This window comes from Gallinula chloropus, assembly GCF_964237585.1.
Source record: "Gallinula chloropus genome assembly, chromosome: 11".
Lineage (NCBI taxonomy): Eukaryota > Metazoa > Chordata > Aves > Gruiformes > Rallidae > Gallinula > Gallinula chloropus.
Window position 1 is genome coordinate 19,415,365 of NC_140096.1, and position 26,336 is coordinate 19,441,700.

Genomic DNA, 26,336 nt, shown 5'->3' on the forward strand with positions numbered 1-26,336 from the left:
AACCCAACAAACCCCAACTTATTAAGTCACACAGGTGCACCTCCCAGTTTTCCAGCTTTACAAGTTAACTTGCAACAAACAAAACTGGAAATCTAGGAGATGTTTCAGAGTAGGAGTCCAGTGGTATAACGAGCCCTGGTTTTCTCTGGAGTAAGACAGCCAGTCTCTGGGGTCTACATCTCAAACATACTCTGGCTTGACCACTTAATAGAAACATGGCATTTCAGCCTTAATTAAGCTATTTTCTCTCATGTACTGTTCCTCTACAGAGTGCACTTGTAAATAATGGAGCATTCCTACACAATTCACAATTTTAGACCAGGAGTTTCACTCTGGCTATGTACTGAGGTCCAGATCCTGTTCACTTTGAAAGGGCTCAAAACATTTTGAAAATCAAGTCACTTATATGACTACAGGCTCAAGAGCTTAACACTGGGCATCCAGCTTCTGTGGAGACGACAGAGGCAGAAGAACTGTCTGATCTCCCACTTTGAACTCTCTCATTAAGTCACAGGATGAGTTCACACCGCAGCGTATCTTGAATTGGGCACAGCCTAATTCTTGAGTCAAGAATCAACCCTGATGGAGAGCCACAGGCTGATGAAATTGCTGTACTGCTTTATTACCTTCCCTGGTAAAAGCATGTGCTGTAAGTCTAGTGTACACTCATCCAGCGTCAATACACAGCAATCAGATCTTGTTACACACTTCAGCTTAATAGATACAAGAGCTCTCCATCACCAAATTTCAATTCCCTCTATATGTAATTCACAGACTAAGCCATTTGGCACTGTGTTGAACAAAAGCAGACAGAATTCACAGACATTTTACTCCTCCCAGTTCTTTAGCCTTTCTTATGGGTCTCCTCCCTGGCTTGCTCCCCAGTTACTCAGCTTCCCTGAAGTGCTAACAGCCAGTCCTGGAAACTGGACGGCTCTAAGGATCCCATCCAGAGGCCAGGAAACAGTGATAACATTTCTCCTGTCCTACAGTCCTACATGAATGTACTTCCTAGAGATTCTATCAGTCCTTCTGGTCACTCCAGTACTACCAAAGCAGACTGTCTCACCCTGTTTAAGGACTGTACTCTCATGGCCATGACTAACTTAGCTGTACCTAAATGCCTGTTGGGTACTTTCACATTCCTAAGAAACATACTATCTCCATTCCAGTGGTACCTCAGGAGCAAAGCCTTCTTCACTATTGGCTTCTGGGGTTGTTTCTGAAGCGTTATATAACTTTTCTAACAATTTTTATGTCTTACAAACTGATTTGCTGTATCACTTACCAGGGCTGAATGCAGGTCCTTTACAGCTGCTATTAGTTATCTTAATTTTGTCACAGGCAATACAAATGACACTTTTAAACAAAGGTGATATAAAAAAAGAATTTCTCAATGCAACAAAGCATCACAGTTCTATTAACCAGTTAGATGACAGCAGTTTTGGAAGAGCAGGAACTGGGACCTCTCCTGCATCCTCCACCCCGATAATGTAACTTCTCCAGGCAGAGCAGAGTAAGCACAAAATATCACTTGATACTTCTGCATGGGTGAGATCATCAGGGAAGGGGAGCAGCAGCTATGCCACAGAGGAAGTGATCGCTGCCACCATCCAAGTGTTGCATGACAATCAGACTAAACAACACTATTGAGTCTGACCATAAATCCAGCTTTCTGGGCACTGGGAGTAGAGGGCTGGGTACAGCAGCCAAGATGTCAGAGGAAACAGAGGCACCACAACGTTATGATAGCCTCAGTGACAAATGAAGTTGACACCATGTAGTATTTCTCATGTTTAGAAGGTTTTTCCATCCGTTTGGGCTTTTTATATCTCACATGGAAAGAAGATTGCCAAATCATAGGCTACTAATTCTACTTAAACTCAACTTAGCTTTTAGTGCTCTGGTCTAGTCCTCTCTGCTGCTCAGGATGAAGGTAACATAAATCCCCTGCAAAAGATGCAGTACTTTAGGGGGATGTTTTATTGCTGATGGGCTCAATTTCCAGCTCACTGCAATGGGAATGAAAGGCAACACAACGGAACAGCTCCCCCAGCCCCTTGCTAACAGAGAAAGGCTTCACAATGGTCATCCTCTTCCTCATTGCAAAACCACAGTCTGCAGGCACACCAGCCTCTTCCCCATCCTGCTCCTTCGTGGCTACAGCACCAATCAATACACATCCATCAGAAACTGCTTCTAGGTTCTCAGAAGCAGCAAATGTTGCTTGTGACAGACAGCTCCTCTCATCTGCCCTTAAACAGGTTATAAACATGGATTTAAAAACTCCCATTGAGCAAAGAATTCCCAACAGATTTCTGTTCTGTTGACTAGGTTGAATTTAAGCCCATAAATGTGCCATTCTCTTTCATGTTCATTAGCCAGATTGCTTGCATGAGTGTGTAAGCATTAAAAAAAGAAAAGAGAGAAAAACCCCAACCCTTTACATCCCCTGACAGCTTGATTAATTTTGTTCTTGACATCTTGATTTTTTGCTAAATGAGTGCTCATTTGTTTCCTTTCCACCTTCCTTGTTTGTTGCTATTTTAATGCCTGCTACACTACTTCATTCATTCATCTTGGACCAGGGCTATGAAGTCTCTGGCTACAAGAAGCTCTCCAAGCCTCAAATTTGCACTATTGTGGGTCTGAGCTTTGAAAAGACACCCCTGGAATGCATTCCCACAAGGAAAATCATGTCTTTGGAAGACATTTACCACAGGGAACACAGAAGTGCCACAGAGAGATATGGCTTTTCCTGATGTGCTCAAAGTGATCATGCCAGGACATACAGCAGGAGGACAGCACCTCAGCGTGAAGCTGCTTGTAATTCCCAAGGCTGCAAGTCAGCACATCTTGGAGAGTTACCCGCAGGAGTGGGACATGATAACTGCCAATATATCCCTTTCAGCTCTGTACAAATGTGATTAAACAAACTAACCTTAAAAAAAAACAACCCACAAATAAACCACCACCGCCCCCCCCCCAAAAAATCAGCAAAACCACAACACTGCAAGAGGAAAACCAAAGGTTTCTACTTGCTAAACCTCACTATTTCTAGAAACGACTCAGGGCACAGGAAGTCCCCATGCCCACAAAAGGAGAAGACCAAACCCACAAGGCTGTGTGGTCCTTTTTCTTTTCTCTTAAACATATGAAATCCCAAAGCAGGCTGTGGAGCTCAAACATCCTCCCCTCATCACACTGAGACTGCCAGAGACAAGTAATACAAGACACCAGAGCTGTAGGGGAGAGAAAAATAAAAATGCAGACTGGGACCACATCATGAAGGAACACTTGTCCTTTGGGTCTGATTCTCTGAGCACTGGTCAAGGTCTCACTAATGTGCATGTCTCAGTTATTCTTTTTTTATTCTCACTTAAAATACACCTGGACAACAAAAGTATGTGTGGCTTTATGCATCGTACCCAGCAGTTTTACTTTCACAAGGTTAAATGTACCAAGATTGGCTGACTCACAGAACAAGAATGAATGAATGTCAAGGAAATAAGTAAAAAGAAAAAAAAAACCCACAGAGTTTTTGATGGTGCAATTGTGTTTTCTCTTTGTGAACATCTGAGAGAAGCATTCATTGAAATTCTGAATGGGAAAAGGCAACTGAAACAGGTGGTCTATTACTAGATCCATTAAACAAGAGATTTATGCATTACATATCCATCTTGAGGCAATTAGGCTGATCATTTTTTTCCTCTTTTATGGCTTCATTGAAAACTTCTGGCAATAAAGCAATTAAAAAGTAACTATCCAAGCATTTATCTATGATATCAAAGACAACCAGCCTTTCTTTTATCAGAAAAAAGCTGCTTCACTTTCCATCCTTAGAACGTACAAATTTAGAGGCAACATTCACTGTTAAGACAGTGACATAATGCTGCCATTGTCCAAAGTCTGAATGGTGAATGATGGGGTACAGACTTTCTAAATCATTGTTTGCCTTCTATTTTGGAAAATGGTTCTTTTAACTTTGACTTCTATCTCACAAGGCACGGGAACAGCAACAGCAGAGAAATGAGGTTGCCATAAAATTAATCTTGAAGTAACCTTCTTGCTGCATGTGCTGCGGAGGCACCTGGAGCTGTAGAGTTGCCACAGGCACTGTCCTCACATGCAAGGAATAAAGACTTTTAAAACTCAGGTTGACACAACACATGGAGTCAGTCAAGACACTAATACCTAAAAGGATGGTTCCAGCAGTAAGATCCAGGTGTCACAAAGCACCACAAATCTTTTTAAGAGGAGTTTCACATGAATGGTGGGAGCCAATCTGTGATGCTGAGCAGAGCTGACAGAAAAGGGATTTGTGGGCTGTCAAGTCCTGGTGGCTCTCCAGGGGAAAAAAAAATTCTCAAATTTGTGTATTTTTTCCTAAAATTAACCACTGAAGAAGTCAGTTATTCCTGTCAGTAATTTAGATAATCCAGACCCTGGGCACACGCTGAAAAAGAGCAGACTACAGAATGACTGTAGTTACATCAGTTGTAAGAACCTGCTATGGCTGCAAGACTGTACCTGAGCATGGCCCAGAAGTGACTCTTTGGAAGTCATGGGACAAAATGGTTATTTCCTCATTCTCTGCAGCAACAATTTCATCTACCTTATAAAAGATAAAATTTGATAAGAGACCCTTGTGCACATGATGACTGCCCTGATTCAGGTGCTTGGTTGGGGCAGAGCAGGCACCCAGGGTGCCCAGTGGCTTTTGCTCTGCAAGCAAGATCTACAACTCTGACTTCTCCAAAAATGCAAAGCAAAGAAAGAAAGTGTGATGTTCAAAGAAGGCTGAAACAAACAGAAGCTTAAGTGAGCTTTTTCTGCTGCCCTTCCCCTGCCCTTTTGCAGCGTGACAGAAAGAAAGGCTCTGTAATGCAGGAGCTCTGAAAAGCAGGCCAGGAAGTGTCAGGTGAACAGGCTGAATATCACAGTGACAGAAAGGTCGATTGGTTTCAGGCTTTTGGTTTGGCACAGTTAAAAGCAACATCAACAGTGTTCACTGGGCTCAAGCCACAAACATGAACATCCAAACCAAGGAAGCCCACCAGCCACACGTGCAGTGAGCCCTGCTGGTGCTCAGACACAGCTTTTGCTCGCAGGCCACTGAACAGTAGGTTTCTTCCATGCTTTATCCAGCTCCTGTGGATGGCTGAAACTGCAGTGTCAGAAGTCCCAAGCATCTGAAAGGTTTTAAGCTCAAACACAAAGTCCCCAAAGCCAAGCCCTATGATACCAGAAGCTATACTTGCCACTTCCTGCAGTCTGGCTCACTCACCAGTAAAAGACCACTGCAAAGTTGCTTTAATCCCCCAAATTCCACGGGCTCAAAGGTTGAAGAGTTTCCAGGGATACCTGGATTGCCTTAGGGGGATCACAAACATTTAAGGGACCTAAGGATGAAAATTAAAAGCTTAATGATTTTGGGCACTACAGATGACTACATCTCTCCCACCACATGCACTGATACCTGCTAACAGAAGCATACTTAAGAAGCAGACAAATTAAAGCCATATAATTTGACTAGGAAATATAAGTTAGCTGGAATTAAATGGTCTAAAGAAAACAGAGGGAGAAGATGATGTGCACTGCCAAATTCATCAACAACTTGTGATTTTACAATGAATCTCAGTCTTTTCAAAATCTCCAGCTTCTTAAATGGATACTGAACCAGGAAGAGTCTGGAGAGATCAGTTCATCCATTCTTAACTTGCAAGGCTGGTCAACTATTGGTAAGCTAGCAATACCTAGCCCCAACTTTCTACTGCCACTTTGAGTACATGGTTATGCAGCCTGTTCTCAGTTGCGTGGATAGCGAGAAGTGGGATGACCTGGAAAGCCAAAACTCCATTTACATGGGCACTGGGACATACGGTGGGAACAGCAGAAGCTGGATATTATTTTTTAAAGTGCAGCTCTAATAATGTGCTTACAGGTAGACTGCACTCTGCAGTTACAAGAACAAAAGTCAAAAAACCCCTTAAGTCCAGTATGTAAGCCAGTCTTGTGATTTATACACACCCAATTCATGAGTTGAGAGAGCTGGTAATTCTGTGCACCCTAAAAGGCAGAGTGCACAGCCACACGATGGCCTACAGAATTAACCACACAGCCACACCCAGCCGTTACAAACCACAGCACACACTGCAAACAGAGCTCTTGGTCTTCTTCCACCCCACATTAGGTAAGTTTGGTAAGTTCTGGAAGTACTGCAGCACATTGTGAATGATGAATGAAATGAAACATCTCTGCTCAGTGCACAGCAAGTAGCCAACTCCCTCCTGTGCTGCATTACTTGCTTTCAAGGTACTTAATATGCAACTTTGGTGAGAGACATTCGGAAGATCCCAGTGAGCCCAGATGTCTCAAACATAAAAATAGAACATTGCAATTTTGTCCCAGGGCTTCAGTTGTTTTTATTCAATTTTAATTTTATTTTTGCCTACCTCTATCCAGTGACCTCCCTTGTCATGGTGCATTATGGACTCAAAACGTAAACATCTAGCACTGCTGGTTGCTCCATTACAGGAGAGGCTTAAGGGTCTGGCTGCTTCATCTCTCACTAAGCAGACAAGAGTTTGCACTGTGCAAAAACTTCTTTTTGAAAATGTAATGTAAAAATGAATAAATGGTGAGCTATCAGCTCCATCACATGAGTTAATCTGGGGCTGCAGAACCACATGGCAGCTCATTGGGTAGGTCGATTTCTATAAGATATAAATCACACCACAAGCAGTTTGGATTGGCTTCCACTGATCTGACTTGTCACCAAATGCAAACTGCTGGGCAGAATTACCATGACAGATTTGGGAATGGTGTCTTGTTAACAAGCAGCACAGGTTGGCTTGCAGAAATTGACAGCAAGGTTTAAGTCACAGCTTCACTTTTGCTAGGTTAGAGGTTTGCTCCTCCCCAACTATGTTATGCTGTTATAGATTACTGGATGGGGTGAGTGGTCAGCTGCTTTACTGCTCCTGAAAGGTTAAAATTGCAAAAGTCTGTTTTACTGCTTTGTCTCTCTAGCCCCTCACTCCTGCCTGTGTGTTTATATCATCAATTTATTATTCCCTGTAATGACTGCATAGCAGATGAGGTATTACTTAAGACACATTCTATGACACACGTGGCAGAGGTCAGGAGTTACTGTGCTCCCAAGTACAACAGCCTCCAGTTGCTATCACATTATGAATGTTTAATAAGAAAAGCAATAAAACAGTTAATTAACTGAACTGTCTTCTACTGCACCCCTGTAGTTCGGAGCGGGACATGGAAGGAAGAAGAAAGGATTAGCTCTATCACCACTATTTCTCCCACTAGGCTGTTCCCTTCAAAGGAGAAGGCAGGGTATCATTTAGAGATTACATAGTGCAAAAGTTTTATTTACTCCTTTATTGGCACTGTAGGGCTGTGCAAACAGCAACAGGCCTTTATACCCAGGATTTATTACTAGATCTGGAATGTCAATCTAAAGACACACAGTTTTCCTGAGGAAGAAGAGCAAGTGCAGTTTTTACTGTGCCCACATGCCAGGCTCTCTTCAGAGCCCAGAGGCAAACAGCACAAGGCACACGCAAGCACACTGGAAATGTGTGCAGCAAGGGTCACATGGACCAGCTCTCCAAGACCTTTTTAGCCAGCAAGATGGTGCTGACAGCCAGGTGTCAGCAAGGTGTTTCTGTTCCTCTCTCACCAGCATCCAACCCCCCTGAAAGGTTTAGGCACCTTTCTGGAGCCCACATTAAAGCAATATCCACAGTGGGAACGCGCAGGGTGCTACACCGATCCATCACTATTCACCAGCCCACCGATGTGGTACTCCAGGAACACCCAGCTCTAAAAACCTACTTATTTTTATGTACATATCAAAGCCCTGACTGCTGTATTTTTCTGGAAGGGAGGGTGGAACTGTTCCAGCAGACTTTCTATTTTTCACCAATTCCCTCCAGAAGGATATTAAGGGTAGAGAGCAGAGCGGGTAATTCCCATCTCTGGGTGGAAAATGAGTCAGCCTGCTTATGCAGTAGAGGCTTTCACTGATTAAGAAGGATGCTATATTCAGGTAGACAACTGGCCAGAAACAGATGCTATTTGTGGGCATAACTGAGCATTAGCAAATTGGCTGTTTATTAAAACAGGTGTTTGTGGGGGCTCACGTGTCCGACTGCAGATGTGGCATTCTGTGAGGGATCACACCAGAGAACACCAGTTTCCTTCCCAGTTACACTTGTGCTTCAACTGAGTTGCTGCGGGAACCAAATTAGATTTACCAGAGTCAGCATCGGCTTTGCAAACTGGTGATTTCAATCAGGGGTAGAGCAAGAAAACACAAGTTTTTATTCACACCAGCTGTTCTGTTGCCCAATTTTGATCTCATCATCATTCATTATTGTCTGGTTAAAAAAAATTATTTTAAAAAGTTTCTCTTCCATTAAAACAACAACATTAAACACCACCCCCATGCACACTTCCAGAATTCCCAGAGATGTAGAAAAAACATAGGAACACAAGGAGAGCAATGGCTTCACTAACTGAAATTTAGCCAGTGTCAGAGCATGAATGATGAGACCATGTGTCCTTTCCTATAGGAGACATCACACTTACTGACACTTGAGTGCTAGGTCTGGTTAAAGTTTTATCTTTCAGATGCCATTGGCAGCAGTCTAGATTGAGACATTCTGAGTTTAAATTAGGTTCTGACAACTGCTTTCTACCCAAAATGAAAAATAATTCCTGAACTTCCAGGGACAAGCCATGTCCTTTCCTGACCTGCTTCTACCTCAAATTAGTTTAAAAATAATAAATAAAATAAAATAATAACAACAACAATAATAATAATAATATAATCATCTTCATTTTGGAAGTTTCTATCATTGTGTTATTTAAAAGACCTGCCATGGTGGCAGTTGTGCATAATACCATGCCAACCATATCAGGTCATGTCAATTTTTGACACAACAACTATTCTGTTTTTTGTAGACACTAATGCTGGCTGCTTCTGCACACAGCCAAACACATCTTCTTTAGACAGACCTTTTAGACCTTTGGCTTGTCTTAGAACACTGTGAACCAGACTGAGCCTCGGTATCTCAATGCTGTTTTAGCATCTCTGTTCATAATTCAGACCCTCAGCTATGCCTGTTGACACAATCTTTTCTGTGCCAGCAGTTGACATATACCAAACTTCTGATAACAGCACTGCCTAAGCATTTAAAGTGATGCTTCTGAACAGGATGTGCTTTTCAGGCAGTTCTGTAGGATCTAGTATCTCAATTCAAAAATAGTAATTCACACAGAAATTCCCCAAAGTTCTATCAATCCAGAGATTTTTTGTAATTTTAATTAATGTGGTCTTAGAAACAAGATGAATGGAAACTCTGAAGGGGATTTTGGTGCTTGAGACTGTAAGGTAAGTAACTGTGGCACAGGAAAGAAGACAATGATATACACCCATATTTACAAGTTAGTTACAGAGGAGTCTTACACCACAGAGGGAAAAAAAAGAATCTGCAAGGTCAATTGTGCAGAAATGCTGGTAAAACACCTCACTACACAGTTGACACAGAACATTGTACAAGACAGGGGTGAACCAAGGACCTGATACAATATTTGCACAGAAAATAATACACTTGCAAATTCCCAGGGAGCACTTATTGTTGTCAGTTCTTAAATAGCTATTCTAAAGTAATGTAAGACAACCATGCCTGTTGTTACACGCTACACATTGTAATTTGCCTGGGGATCTTCTGGTTTTTTAAAAGGCAAAACTGTGGCTCATAACCCCCAAAAGCTTGCTGAAAATTTAGGTGTTTGAAATCACAAGTTGGTTTAAGAGTTCTGTGAGCGAAAAGGCGTTGGGAAAGGAGAGGTCGAGCTGCAAAGGGATGTGCTGGACTGAGATGCTGGGGTATGAAATCCGGAGACTGAAGCATATGCTTGCCTGCATCTGAATGACTGCTCAAATACAACAGATCCCTTCTCACAGGCACCGTGTCCACAGCGTGAATAACAATTCGGTACCGACACACCGCTCGCGCCGCCCGATGATGTTTAAACCGCACCCCAAACACAAGCGCTTGGTCAACGACCCCTGGTAAAGCAGGTTTCCTGCTGCACACAGTGCAGTCTCTACAATTTAGTTTCCAAAGTGAGTAAAGCTTGACAGGCAGGTGAATTCAAATGAAATTAAACCACATATCCCCTGCACTTACAAATGAATCCCCCTGCTTACTCTAGATGCACCCACTTCACTGGGGCAAAGGCTCCAAGGTCTCAGCAGAGCAGGTTTCTGCCTGCAGTGGTTATTATTATCAACAATCTGAGTGATAGGCTGCAGAATATGATCTATAAATTTGATTTCAAATTCATCAATGCAGATCAGGAAATCATTAAAAAGAGTTAACAGTAAAGTAATCAGGAAATAGAAAGCTTGATTTGATCAGCCTGCCCAAAGTGGCTTTACTTTTCAAATCCTGCATATTCAGGGCTTAGCAACAATCTATTCAAAGTGCAGAAGCATTCAGAGAATGTATCCAAGGAAAGATCCACATGGACAATCTTTCCTTTCAAAAATAGAGGCAAAATTCACAGAATACATTATTTGCTATTATTTACTCAGCTCACTAGCAGTGAAAAAGCACACTTACCATACCAGTTTGGGGGGGTTTTAATAAAAATTACTGCACCTTAAGTACTGAGCTTGATCAGTGAGATGTGGAAAACACTTTGAGGTCACAAAGACCAGTAAGCATGTCCCGCTACTTGCAAACTTCAGCCCTGCGATTACAGCAGTGGCATATGCAGTTCACTTACATTTTATACGCTGCTAGATATGAAATGAAATTCACTTATGCCTTTTAATTAACGCAGCATGCAAGACCATCACTGAAATTTGTATTTGAGCAATACATAATATAGGTGTTTAACCCATTGGTCCTCTGAGTTAACCTAACTACACACCTGCTGTGCACCAAAGGAATCTCTGCGGATGTTTTCATGTTCATTTGGTCATGGGACCAGGGCTAAGCATGTTAAAATTAATAAGCTTCCCATACAGTATAAGCAGTAACAAAAGCATACTCAGTACTGGAGAGTTACAGTCATCATTTATTGTGAGGCTGGTTTGTTAAACTAAAAACTTGTGGCAGCAAACAGTGTGCCTCTGCTGCCTTTCCACGGATTACTGCTTTCTGTATTTCTTACTTTCCAGCTGATTGGGGTACTGAGAAGTCATGGAACGTGTCTTCAGTAGGTAATAAAGGTACCTCCTCATTTCAAGAGAAATCTTGCTTTGAGTCTCTTTCATTTGGTCTTCATTGGACTGAAATCTCTCACATGAGTACAGTAAATCAACCCAGTTTTAGTGGTCAAAGTTCAATTACCTAAATACAAGCTATTTGTTTCTGTAGGATAGAGACAAATGCAAGGGTATCGAGGATGAAGTTAAGAGCGACATTTATCAAACACAGATTAAACGAACCACAGATTTGGTGAGTAGAATTCCATCTCATTACTTTTGAAGGACTATGACAGCTTTGATTTTCATGGCCTCTAAGATCATGACATTACTATATTGAAATTTTAAGAAATAAAAATTATACCATCACTCTTAATTTTCTGCACCGTTGCCTTTGGGACAGATTACAAAGTACAATTTTCTATTATTTTTCTGTGAAGAAGGAAAAACCATGAGAATAGTTACCCTAGATTTTAATCTCCCCTGCCCACTGAACAGCAGCACTGTGATGCATGACCCTGACCTTTCCCAGCCCGGTATATTTTGACTGTTTGCCCACTCAGCTCCATCCCTTTGTTTTAGTGAGGCTGTAAACAAGAGATGTGGAATGGCATGCCCAGCAAATCACAGAATGCTGAAAAGGTCAAAATAGTAGTGCCGGATGTTTCTATTCTGTAATTTACAGAATATATGAGGCATTCACAGCCTAATAACTCATTCCTATGACAAACACTGAGAAGCAAATGTAAAATGGCAGAACATGAAGTCCTTCCAGTGACAGTGTTTCCAACAAGCATGGAAAATGGTGCAAACTTTGCCCTGTGGTTCTCTTTTCCGGAACATTAATACTGCCTGACTTTCAATGGACAGCAGCGTCTGTCTGTGAACGGGGCAGCCCAATGCCTCTGTGTTTGCAGCCAGGCTCAGAACCCAAAAGGCAAGGTGCCCAGGGAAAAAATCCTGGTTGCAGCCTTCCCTGTCTGTACTCCTTGCCCTTCTCAGAGCACGTCCCCAACTGTTGTGATTTTATTGTCACAACCTTCCTGGAAACTAGAGCAGTGCTGTCCTCATGTATAAAGAGGACATAGACTCCTGGCCAATATTAAAATAAACAACCCACAGCTCTTATCAACAGCCATAATCCCCTGCTCTCCACTACAACCATATTCTCTACTTTCCATCCCATGAACTGAAATTTTTGCCCATTTCCCAGACACAAATCTAGAAACCAAACGAGATCCTTTAGCCAAGTTCATTCCATCTGTGGCAGTTCAAGTGATGGTTGTGTTCGTGAGTGACAGCTTAGTCATAGTGAAGTGCTAAAGATGTGTGACCTGGACACAAGGGTCACCACTTTCAGAGAAAGTTTTACTGGTGCAAGATCATTTCAGGCACTCCTCAATTAAGGTAGCTAATGCCCTTGCACAAATGCTGTTGAACATGTGGCAAGCCAGGACATACTGGAGTGTTTCTTCTTTAATACATTCTTGTCACCACAGATTTATCTGAAGTACTGCTGTATCATATCCAACAAGAAGGGTATCTCTGACATCAATTAATCTTTTTTTTTCTAGAAAGACTGTCATTTTGCCCTCAGACTATAGGATTGATCTAATGACTACTGAAATCAATATAACCAATAATTTATAGAAGTATAAAAGAAAAATTTGGGAAGTACCAACTGTTCTTTCCTGACACATCTGTGCCAATCCCATGGATCCCAATGGATATAAAAATCAGTAGCCAGAATTTAGCCTTATCGTTGTCCATTAAAACAAAAGAAAGTGTGCGAATAAACTGTTCTTTGCTCCACAGATATAAATCCGAATTAACCATAGAAAAGGCAAAATAACTGTGGCTTTACACCAGCTGAACAACAGATCCCAGCCTCAAGTCTCTGAAGTACAGCATTTCACCATTATCCCGGAGAGAAGCAGGGATATTAACAACGTACCAAATTAGCATCAAAGCATTAGCGGTAATACACTTAGGGTATTTAGGGAACTACTTCTAAACCTAAATGTCAGACAATTTGTCTCTAATATTCCCTGCAGATTAGTACAAAATGATTGTAATAGATGCAAATCCTGCCTCCTTTCATAGAGGCACGTATGGCTGAAAGAGCCGTGGAGCTGTATCCCTCGTGCTGCAGAGGAAGGCAGGTCCTGAATGACATATGCCCAGTTTCTCTTTACTTCCTAGTGAAAATTGCTCCTTCGTGTACTTCTGCACTGGAACATGAAGCTTTTGGTATTACAATCTGCACTGCTGGGAGCAGATTTTCCAGCATGGAGCCTGGGGTTATTCACACAGCAAGTCTGTAACTCCTGAAGAAGGGGAACTGTGCGTGGGGTTTGGTCTCCTGAGAGAAGAAAGGGCACCTCCCAGTTTATCTGTGGGAGGCAGGGGCAGGGGAAAGCCCTAGAAGGCATGGAAGAGACAACAGTGAGGGGACCAGCTTGCTTCTCCAGTCAGCAACAGCACACAAGGGACACAATTATGAGATGGAGGTGCAGCATGGGGAAAACTGGGGATGGAGTAGATGCAGTTTTTGCTGGCAGCACTAACTGGGGTAGAGCAGACACTAACCACATGCCTTCTCTGCTTTTAGTCCCATCATCCCTCTGCTCTGCCATTCAGCACACACAGACCTAGATCCCTGGTATAGATGTAGGGGTTATTCCACCCAGACAGAATAAGGCAGCTGTACCCAATTTGGGGCAGGACTGTCACCCATCCCGCACTCAGGCCTCATGCAAGGAAAGAGCGACCAAGTCTCTACAGAGAACTGTCAGTCTCCTCTCTGTAGGGCACTCAGTGCAGGATGTACCCACTTGGATGGGACACCATAAACCACTACTCCATTGAAAGTACTGGCACTTTTAATAATATTTACAGATTATATTACAGGAATAATATTTACAGGCTGTTCTGCCAGGAAAAGGAGTTGTACCTTGAAAAGTTGGATTCAGTTAAAAAAAAATTGTGCTGTTGATTGTTACCATACAGATGTTGCTCCCACTGGGCTCTGAGAACTCCTTACAAATGTGTATTTGTGTTGTCACCACTTTTCAAACAGTGACAAAAACTCTAAACCTCATCAGAAAAAGAACAGAGAAGAAAATCTGCAACCCTCTCCTCCTTGTCCTCACAGCTTTAATTTTGCCCTCCTCAGACATCCCTGTTCAGTCTCAGCTTAATTGTTCTCCCAATTCAGCAGGAGGAGCAGAAGCAGCTCAGAGAGAGAGCGCTGCTGCCCTCAGAGAAGTGCAAACTTCAGGACCTGCCCCAGCTCACAGAAACCTGGTCTCCATCTGCAAGCCCCTGGTCAGCCCTAGGCTGGGGAATGATGCCTGGTGGGATCTGAGGGAAAGAAAGGCAGGAGGGGAGCATATAGCTACCAACTTCTGAAGACACCTGTTTTGCACACATCCCTGCTACATTCCCAAGTTCTTGTCATACATGATCATTTAATCAAAAAGCAAATCAAAAGACACGTGCAGAACCCTTGGTTTATCAAACACCTGTATTTTTAAATATGAAGAAAGCACGATTTAATCAGCAAATTGGTAATGACACACACGGCTGGATTGTCCTGAGTAGACAGGTTTAGTATGAAGCTGATGTCTCTAGAAGATCTTGCAGATTTTTAATTATATATTTTTAAACAAGAAGTGGGGTCTGAAGGAAATTTAAGACTGTTGACAGCAAATATATTGTCTTTAAAGCATCAGCAAATGCATGGATTTTTACTTCCCAAATGGGACCTCCTAGCCAGTGCTTCAAGCAAAAAGGACTACTTTTTTAAAATTTTTATTCTATTCCCATACCTGTCAGCAGATACATCTTTGTATATTCCCTTGCACTTGTTTTACAGTAGCTCTATGGATCTGCTTAATAACCAGTCCCAAGGAATTCCACTGTTAAATCTTCTTGAAAAAAACAAACAAAAAAAAAATCTTTCTGAACTGGTCAGTTACAAGGAAAAATGAGAATCGTCATCAACTACGGGTTTGCTTTCCTCAGCATCTTTAGAAGCAGAGAAGCTACCATGACAAAAGTTAATTAAAATCCTTGACATTTTCCCTGTGCAGTGAATGAATTAACACAGATGTTTCTTGTTTTGTTTTCTAAGACTCCTGCTACATTTCTTAAGTAAATGCCTGAAAACAAAACCAGTACAGAGTTGAAAAACAAATGACACAAATGGATACATTCAATTGATAGACACACAAATATGCAAACATTCATTCTGGCCTCAGACCTACTCTCTATACTGGTTTTGGTGGGGACAGCACTGGGTCTAGTGCTGTGGTTTGGATTTAGGAAGAGAACAGTGTTGGTAACACACCGATGTTTGAGTTGTTGCCAAGCAGTCAAGGACTTTTCAGCTTCTCATACCCCTGCCAACAAGAAGGCGGCGGTGCCCACAAAGCTGAGAGGGGACACAGCTGGGACAGCTGACCCAAACTGGCCCAGGGGATATTCCATACCATATAGTGTCATGCTCTGCATACAACTGAGGGGCTGGCCAGGAGGTGGGGCAGCTCGGGAGCCAGCTCAGCATGGGCTTTGGGTGGTGAGGAATTGCACTGTTCAGTGCTTGTTTTGTATATCCTTTATCACAACCCATGAGTGTTGGTTGGGTTTTTTTCCCCTTTTCAAATTTCTTCCACATCCCAGTGTGGGGTGGGGAGGGAGGGAGCAAAAGGCTGCGTGGTTGTTTTAGCTGCTGGCTGGGCTAAACCACAACACTCATTCGTAAGGAAGAGACCACCTTAACACCGCAGCCACTGTAATACACGGTACAGAATTCACAGGCAATTAGTGTCTATTTTCTATTGTATTTTTAGCTTTTTTTCAAGACTCTGTGGAAGACAAGTGTAAAATAGCAGCCACAGTGCAAGCTAGATGGCTCTGGGCGCCACTTATACACTGCTTGTAAATATAGGAGTAGTAGGACTCCTACAATATCCCTGTCCAGCCAAGAATCAGAGCACAGCCGTGCTTCCTTTCTTATGCAAATGCTTATGGCCCTGTCGTGATGCTTTGGCACCAGCTGAGAGCTGGCAGGGCAGTAACTCACACCTGCATATGTATTGGTCAGGTTTTGGGTCCTTGAATTGTGCAAAGGAGCTAGTCCAGAGAAGAAACCTAGTCTGTGATGATCTAATCAAACCACTAAGCACTGGTTATCTTTCTTCCCAGGTTGTGAAAGCACTAAGAGTTAGCAAAGTTAGCCAGAGAAGAATTTGAAAAATAAGTTAAGAAATCAGCAGAGTGATGCACCAACACGTCATCTTAAGACTTAGAGCACAGCGAGCGCCACTCGCTGTCAGAACAGCTGCACATGAGAACAGGTAACAGATCTTTAAAACTCACTGCACTGCAGCCTTGAGACTTCTGACTGGGATTTTGATCTTTACTTTTCTAAATCACATAAGGAGTTCTCTAACCTCAAGGATTTGCTACAAACAATTCACACACATGCTTAGGTTTATATGGTCAATCAAAGCAACAGCAAGATCCCGCTCCAAAATAAGGGATCTCTGAACAACTACTTGGAATCACACTGGCATAAGCTTTAATAACATCACATTTGGAGCTTCACATGAGAGACAGTCATGTTTTACAAACCAAGTCTGTACAAGTACAGTTATGGCACAAAACTCTTCAGATGATATCTTAGAGGCATTTTGCCACAGCCACACCATCTCTTGGGCTGAATACCTATATGTAGTATTTTGGCTCAAAATCAAATTTGATTTTGGTAGCATGAAGGGATATCTTTTTTTTCCAGGAAAAATGTATCAGATTATCGTCATATATTTGCAAAACCATATACTATATTGTACAAATAAACATTATTTTTTAAAACCAAAATAGGGTAAGATTAAATGTACTGCATACTACACAACCAAGAACCATTACCCAATGCAAAGACCAAAAAAAAAAAAAAAAAGGGTTTTTTAGTTTTGTTTTTAGGAAAAACAAGCAGCAAATGAACAGTAGAAGAAATTTCTGTCATTATTTTCTAGGTCGGCCCAGAGATGAAGTGATCATCTGACCTGCTAAAGCATCTGAGACAATGAAATTGTTTTGGACTATTTCTCTAGTCCTCTGGGATGCTCTTTTGTCCTCCTGTCATCCCTCCTCTCCCTGGCTCTGCTTCACCAACACAAGCAAATACAAAAAACAAGAAAGCAGCAAATGTGGGTCTCTGCTTCTCTCTAACCTTGACGGGGTTGGTTTTGATCTCTGTCACATTCCAGAGGAAAACAGAAAAAGCAAAAAGTAGATTCGTGCTCCTTAAGAAGAACAAGGCAGGCTCTGGACAATGTTTGAAGCCTGAAGGATCTCTTTTATCCACTGTCAATAAGATTTGTGCATACCTATTTTCATTTCAATGTTCTTATAAATGCTGAAAGCCAAAAGGTGAATACCAAAGTCTGCAATCAGGTCAAAGAAGCTGCTAAATAGTTAGGCCACTGCCTAAAGTTCTAGGAAGATTTTACATTGCATTGTGCTAATTATTAAGGATAAAGACAGTAAATATTAATCTCCTCTATTTATAGGCCAAAGATGACTATTTCTTTAAAGATTAGTTCTCCAATAGGAATCGAAAATAATCTGCAGAACAAGTAGATGGATTAAATTCCAGTTCTTTTGCACTTCAGCTTCACATCCATCCTGGCATGAGCAGTAAGAGGTGTGTTGGGTGATTTGACTCCATGGCCAAAGGCCCAGTAAAACACAAACTCTTCTTCAGTACTTCATTAAAAATCAAAGCATGTCACCTGTTCAATCTCCTGGGAGCTTAAGAAGATTTCAAAAAAGGATTCCAGCAGATGACCTTACAAGCACCTTCCTCCTCTGTTGCTTTGCTGCAATCAAATGATTCCCGTTCCCACCAAGCCCTAGGACATAGTGAGGGGCTGCGGCGACGGCAGAGGCCAGCACAGCTCCCAGCCCAAAGCCACAGGTGGCCTTTGCAAGATGAAGGTGCTCCCTGAGAGTTTTCTAACTCTAATTGCCATTGAAAAATCCAGAGAGAAATCAGTGAGATTCATTGTGTGTTAAAGAAATAAGTTCAAGTTCTTTCGTCAGCATTAATCTTTTACACATAAAATAAATACTGTTTAGTGGCAATAAGCAAACCTATTAACATATCAGAAAAAAGCCCTATATGTAAATTCCCTGATCTTAGGGGACAACTAATGGATTACATTCCAGCATATAAAGATGCAAGATTTACACTTCCCTCTAGAGATATTCCAAAATCCTATTACTGAGCTGAATCTCCAAGGAGAGGAAGGGGTTTGTTTGTTTTCATATTTTATTTTTTTTTAATCAAACCTCTTTTTAATCAGTCAGAACAAAATGTTTCCACGCAGAAAAAAGAAGAAATTCAGTGCAGGAACAACAGAGTCCTGATGGAACAGGGAAACTTGGAAGAGAAAATGAAGATAGAATAAAAATGCAGGAAGCGAAGACGTGTACTCTGTGAGCATCTTTATTACACAGATGTATTCAGGGACAGCTCGCTCCCAAAGGAAATCATTACGAAGTTAAGTTTAAGAAGTTGGACCAGGAGACTGAATTCAGGCTTTTGGGCTGATCCAAACTTCAACAGTTGCGTTTTGCTGCTAGTTCTGGAGGGCTTTCGACTATGGCATCAGACCCATTTTGTGTTTTCTCTTTTTAGGACCAGATTCTGCTCAGCTACAGACATGTGAGTCTGGCAGAGAGGAACCTGAATATGCACATGTATCACAGAATTGCAGGGGTTGGAAGGGACCTCAAGAGATCATCGGGTCCAACCCCCAACTCACCCGGCACTTGCTGCTTCCCAGGTCCACTGCTGTCTTCCCTGTGCAAACCCTTACAGACCCATACATCAGTTCAGGTATATGAGAGAAAGCTAATTTTTAAGATTATCTAAGGTCACAAATAATTCATATTCTCACCACAATTCAACCACCACATTCAAGAATTCAAATGCTATTTTTAAATACTTCATAGCATCTCAAATGCATCACTGAAATGGTTTGGCACCTGGTTTGAGAACAAGGACGTGCCTTTGTACTCTGCTCAGGTTGGACTCTGTAGGGTTTCACATAACCAAACAGCTTTACCACAATGTTATCAGCCCACTTAAAGTGTTTCATTCTGACCCTGCTTGCTTTAAAACATCATCCCACCGCTGAATCAAAGGCAGCTTTGGTATCAAAGGAATACAGCCAAGCTCAAGAACCCAGATGCCAAACCAAGGACATACAATACAGCTTCAGCACTTGGTGAATAATCTACATCTGAAGCACAACTCCTGTAATTTAAGCTCATGGCACTACAGTCCTCAACAGCAACTCCAACTCTGCACCTCAGAATTAGAAATCTGTTTTCAAGATGCTAAAAATCCAACCTCTGGAACTTCAAAGCCAAGCAGTTCTTTCAGCACCAAAATGCTCCAGAGTTCCCCAAAGTTAGCAGAACTCTAACATTGGAGTGTCTCAACATGACAGAAAATACTGGCTGCCAGCTGAGATTTGGATATGTGCATTCACAGAAGAATATAGAACAGAAGTGAGAAAAGCATACAAGCATTTTAGTCAAAAGCCCTTTCAGGTAAGCATTCAGAACAACCTGAAAATGCACTGTTTTACATTAACTTTTAAAGGAATCAGCATTTTTTTTTATGAGAATATTTGTCTTAGGTAGAGTGAACATCAACTGATCAATACAGCACCAATGTAGACATATATTACTCTATCAATCATATATTAAAAAAAAGCAGCAGTGCTTTATGTTTAATACCCAATCTAACCAATTAGTACTGCCATCCCCTGGTGTTACACAAGTTCATTCCCTTAAATTGCCATGGCAGTAAATTCTAGTTATAAATGAGAAGCTGCAAATTGATTTGCATGTAATAACAGTACCACTAAACCTTTCTTACCACTTTCAATTTTTCCCCATCTGCTACCAGAGTGGAAGTTTAGGATCTATTATTCCCAGAAGGGGACTTACCCAGCTGGACATCTATAACAGTTGGCTGGTTCTCCATGGGGAACAATGGCTTTGGAGGTTTGTCTGTGAGCAAAGCTAGAAAAGAAATGAGAAAATGTAATGGAAAAATTGAGACCAGTGACTGCAAAAGAAAAGCTCTGTCATGTAAGCAATCAAATGTTTGTACACTTGACGGCACGTAAACATTTATTACACAATATGGCTGCTACACTGCCAATGTGTTACTGTTTTCCCAGTGGCTGTGGTAGCCCACTGATTTGAAAGGAATAAGCTAATTCAACAATTACATTTTTAATATAAAGCAGCAAAACAAACTCCATTTCTCACTGTTAATCTATATACAATAACTAGAACAAGCATTTTTAGATCTTCACACAATTAATTCAAAATCTCAACCAAATCTATTTCAGCATGACCATCCCTGAGGTGTCTTTAAGCTTGGCCAAAACAGGATTCAGGTGCTCAAAGAAAACCTGCACACGATCTTTGCCTGATGAGCCCCAGCAGCTTGACACCTAGCTTACACTCCCACCCAGCTGGGACACCTGGACCCTCTTCCTGAAGCCTGTGAGTGGGGAGCCTGTCTTATGCTGTACTGAAGTATCTCCATCTGAGAGCAGGAAACAAACCCCAGCCTGGTCACAGAATCACTAAGTTGGAAGAGACCTTCAAGATCAAGTCCAACCATTCCCATCCTATGCTAAGCCATATCCCTAAATACCTCATCTACCCTTTTTTTAAACACATCCAGGGCTGGTGACTCAACCCCCTCCCTGGGCAGCCTGTTCCAGGCCCCAACAACTCTTTCAGTGAACAGTTTTTTCCTAACATCTAAATTTTCCAGGGATTGATAAGTATCCATGGTGTTCACACAGTTTTAATCACAGGATAAATGTTGTGCAGAATAGAATTTTCAGATAACAGCCTCTATTCTGGATAGATGTTACAGACAAACTTCTAATCTGAACCTGCCCTGGTGCAGCTTTGTGCCATTTCCCCCTGTCCTATCTCCTGTCACCTGGCTGAAGAGACCATCGCCCACCTCTCTACAACCTCCCTTCAGGTAGTGGTAGGGGGTGATAAGGTCTCCCCTCAGCCTCCTCTTCTCCAGGCTAAACAGCCCCAGCTCCCTCAGCTGTTCCTCATATGACTTGCCCTCCAGCCCCTTCCTCAGCCTGGTTGCCCTTCTCTGGACTCACTTGAGGACCTCAATTTCCTTCTTATGCTGAGGAGCCCAGAACTGAACCCAGCACTCAAGGCACAGCCTCACCAATGCCAAGCACAGGGGCACAATCACCTCTCTAGACCTGCTGGCCACACTATTTCTGATACAAACCTGGTCCTACCAGGTGATAGCTCCAGCCACTGGGACAGACAGTCCTAGACAACACTATGACTGAAAAGCACAGCTACAGACACAGGGTTCACAGCCTGGTTCGAGACCTTAATGTCAGGCTCTGCAAGTAGGTTTTATTTGTTGGGGATAGCTTGAAAAAAATGACTGAGCATTTCTGGAGATGAGGAGAACTGGCTTTAATCAAAGTATCTTGCATTGTGTGAAATTAAACAATTCAAAATCACTCCAAAATGCTTCCAGTTAAAATTAATCACCTGAAATTATTGGATCTAAGTTTGCACAATGAATTTGCATTTTTCAATAAAAGACTAAGGCAAAATGACCCCACTCTTCTCAGAAGCCTCAGCACTTACTGACTTGGTAGGAAACAAGCCTGCCCAGTGGTTTGGTAGCTGAAGGTGAAAGCTGGAGAGGGCAGGGTCAGCAGGTCTCCCTGAACCAAGCAGAGGGAGGTGGAGTTCTGCAAACTCCTGGCCTACACTCCCAGCTCAGCCTGCCCCTTGGGGTGCTGGGGGCACATCTCTCCCTATCTGCTTCAGCACAAGTCAGTGACAACTGGGTAAACCCGGAGGTAGCTGAATTTGTTTACTACCATAATAGCCCCACCACCACAACCCCCCCCAAACCAACAAACATACAACAACAACAAAAAACCCAGAAAAAACCCCACCACAACAAAACACACCACCAAAGAAAACCCCTAACAAAACCAGCCCAGCACTAAAAGAACAACCTACAAAACATTTTCACATCTGGACCTACAGAAAAAATACAAACTGTATGACAGAAATACCTGCTTCACAGTTTTAAACTCCATTAAAAGTGACCATCAGCACAACCAACTCCCCTAGTGCCATTTAAATTTAAAATCGGGGTCCTTCCACCGACACTACAGCCCTGCTTCCCTCATCATAAAATAGGCATTTTGGTTACAAGTCAAGAGCCAACATTTCAGATCAAAATCATGTGTGTTTTTAAGAACTCCTTGTATAGTTTATCCACAAGGACAACACAGGAATCTCCAAAGCGATTTGAACAGCGTGTTCTTAAGGCTGAAAGCACAAGCAGGGCTCAGAATGAAAGATAAATGGGAAATTCTGCTAATGAGAATTCAGCAGTTCAAAAATGCTCATCCAATGTAAAGTCACAAGACTGACCCAGAAGAAACATCAAGGCTACCTGTGCAATCACATTATTTGGGGATTAGCTTGTGAGTAGAAAATTTCTGGCAGAAACAAATAATTAATTTGCTGTGCTAATGCACCTAAGTCATCTGAATGTCGTTAGAGAGTAAGACAAAAGCACTGCCAAACCCACATGTGTAAGCACAGCCTAGCTACTTGCCTTTTAAAGCATTTCAATCCTAACCAAAGCTGAAAACTTCTAAGTAGTAGTTTTGGGCATCAAACCCAAGGGACTTTGGAACACGTTCCACTGATGATGTTTTAAGCAATGGATACTTTTAAATTACTAAAAGCTTCTGACACTCTTCTGCACAAAACCCCCACTGCATCCATGGGGAGATAACTATTTCTTCAGCTTCCCCACAAATCCCATTGTAATTCAAACATTAAGTTCCTCATTTAAGGGTCACACCTGCCTCAAGCAAAGCTCATTCCCAGCACTCTAGGAAAAATGTACGTTATCTGGGAAGCCCCAATAGCTGATAGCCAGAACGTTTGGTACAGAGGAACATGGGAATGACAGGACAGTTTCAGTACTGACATTTTTTCTGTTAAAGAGCCCTGCTTTATTATACTCTAATTCCTCACATGAAAAAAACCATGTCAATAAATAAGTTAACAAGATGCCACTAGACTGAAATTAGTCAAACTGTAGCCCCCAGGCAGCTACCTACTCTTCATAGGCATTGCCTGCCACTTTCTCTGAGCTCATCACAGAAAATCAGGGTAGTGTTATCTGGTCCTCACACCTGCTGAGGAGGAACCTCATCACTGCAATCATAACCTGACAATATTGCTTTGCTGCAATTTTGGTTTTGGATTCTTTATTGGTTTTTATATTGCCTAGGCAGACCTCCTCAGATCGCTTGCTGGAAGGAGAGAAGAAAAGGAAGTATTACAAAGGTATTAAAAATATAACAATGCTCTTAACTGCCTCTGTGCAACGTAACTTCTTAAAAGAACAAGCCAAAAAAACCCTAAAAAATGCATTTTGGCCTGAGAAACACACAAATCAGACTTCTGATGAAGGTAACATGTTGGCTTGTACCTAAACACAGGAGTGGGCCAGGTGCTCAGCACAGAGAGAACAGCTCTGCCAACCAGAGACCTGCAGCTTCCACCTGAGCCTGGGGCAAAATGGGCTGGAAAGAGTGAAAAAGTCACTGTCTGAAAAGACTTTTGGGGATTTAACCCCAGTACTAACAGAATCAACCCCTTTGTTGTGAGACTCACCAACCCTCTACAGGACTCCTTCAAGAGACAGCACGTGTGCTGAGCTTTAAACCCATCATAAGACCTCATAAGTAAAGGCCGAGATGGAGAAAGAGAATAGCTTGAGAATGCAACTCTGAATAACTTGAGATATCAGCTAACTTCAGTTTTGGGTGAAAATTTGGTGGGGAGAAGCCCAAAGCTCGCCAAAACCCATGCATCCCTGTTGAGTGTAATCTCTTGTACTTCATAAAGAGCCACAAAGTTTCACTTTCTGCTCCAAAACCTTAGCTTTTTCCTTAGCTTTCTCCCCCCTGGTTTTTTCAGGTCTTTGTTAGTACCTTTAGGTTTTTCTTGTACTATTCATTTTCATTTCTGGTACTAAAATGCATTGTGGGATGTGGAGAAAACTTACTGGAGCAGCTTTCCCTGCTTGATGTTCTTTTCTTACCCCATTCCCACCTGCACTTCTCACAGCCCCATCTGACCAGGGCTCCCCCTGTTTTTCTCTTCACTTCACTTGCAGTCTTTGCATGTTTTCTAAATGTCCTCCTGCGTGTCACATTTTAAGTGGCTATATTTTGCCATATTGTTCTTGGAGAGTAATCATTATAATGAACTGGCAGCCTGTCAGAGCACTTTATGTAGGAACTGAAATAGCCCAAAGGGATTTTCAGTCTAGAAGACTGCTGGCTCTCCAATGTCATGTGTGTTTACAGAAAATAAAGCCACGTTTGTTTTAGAGGTCAAACATCAAATCACTTATTCACCTTATAAAATTCACTTTTGGTCCTTCTTAAACAGTAAGTATGAGATATTCTCAGCTACAAGGGATTCTAATCTTTCAGTGATCTCTGTATTTGACAGAAGTCCATAAGCACCCTTTGTTCAAATGCCCATTGCTCTCAGAGAAGTGTCTTTAATCCTCAGAACAGTTTTATAGCTGTGCAGCTCTCTGACTTCCAGCCTTGCCAGAAGGGGAAGCAGATCAAGAAGTTAATTTTGCTACAGTATCAACACGTGTCTAATAACGCTAACACTGTTGTCATCTAACTTCTCACCTCCCATAAAGCCACTTTAAATTAAAGAAAACCTACATGCACTGCAAACACCCTTCCTATTATTAAAGGCAAAGAGGTATGGAGATACTTCACAAACTGTCAGAGAGAGCTGTCTAGCTATAGCTACTTCCCCTGACCCCTCAGAACATGCCATGTCCCTGGGCTGCTCTGAGCAGCCATTCTTACACTGTGCAGCCACTAGAACAAGGATGATATTAGCAAAGCAGCAATCCCTGCAGCCACAGACAGACACACAGGCCTCTCTTCTCAAGACACTAGGTCTGACCATGCAGCACACTGAGGGCTTCATTGCCAGCGCTTCCCATTCCAGGATTCCATCCCACAAAGAAGCTGGGACAACTTTGGCTGGATTTGTTTTTGCAAGTCCCAGCAGATACAATGCTCTCCTGAATTCAGGCTGAGAGGAAGGCTCACAGGGAGCTGCTGTGCTTTGTCCCAAGCACATTGCCTGGGGCACCACTTGAAGTCACATTTCTTTACCCAGAAGCACCTGGCAATGGAGGCTGGTGGGCACGGCCAGAGGCTGTTCAGCAGCCTGGCTGTTACATTAGGACACTGCTCAAAACACTGTTTCCTCCTGTGCTTACATTCACCCCATTAGAAAGTAACACACAAGCTTTAAAACAATAAACATTTACCATGGGATTTTAGGGCAGTGTTGTACAAATCAATATGCTGATCTGATTCTGTACAACCATTCATCAGGGTACACTTTCTTTCCCAGAACACATGACACTTTTAGTCTTTCTTTTTCACAGACACAAGGAACATGCTACTGCATCTTCTGAGGAGAAGAGCCTCAGAAAAGCAGAGAAGCCAGGAAAAGGTTTGGTCTCTGCAATTAGTTACACACACTTTTGCAGACAAGGGAAAGCATAACTTACGGTACAGGGCAATGTCTAGCTACCCACAGGACCAAGCAAAGAGGAAAACAGCCCTGAAGGAGCAGCTCTTGCTTCTAAGCACCAATGCAGAGTAATAGCCTAGAGGGGTCATTTTTCCTCCACCACAATCTCACTGCTTCAAAAATCTCTCACTCTATATTCAAACACTTATCTGACATACTAATGAAAAAGCACAAAGCAGCTGAAAACAAACAGCCTCAGGATACTATTATTTAGGGATAAGCAATGATAACCAGCTAGAAAAAAAAACCTACCAGGTATCTCAATAAGCTCCAGTTCCCCACTCCCCAGCTTGTTATCTGACACAGCTCTATTTCCCTACCTTCC

At 42.2% G+C, this 26,336-nt stretch overlaps 1 protein-coding gene across 1 annotated transcript in view; it reads right to left on the reverse strand.

Moving 5' to 3' along the window:
- IL1RAPL2 (interleukin 1 receptor accessory protein like 2) overlaps positions 1-26,336 on the reverse strand; it is a gene marked incomplete at both ends in the record, with an annotated part of 371,349 nt that overhangs the window by 86,575 nt on the left and 258,438 nt on the right. The window contains one exon of the mRNA XM_084269161.1: positions 20,270-20,344. Coding sequence (XP_084125287.1) covers positions 20,270-20,344 — 75 coding nt within the window. The remainder of the gene's footprint in view (positions 1-20,269; positions 20,345-26,336) is intronic.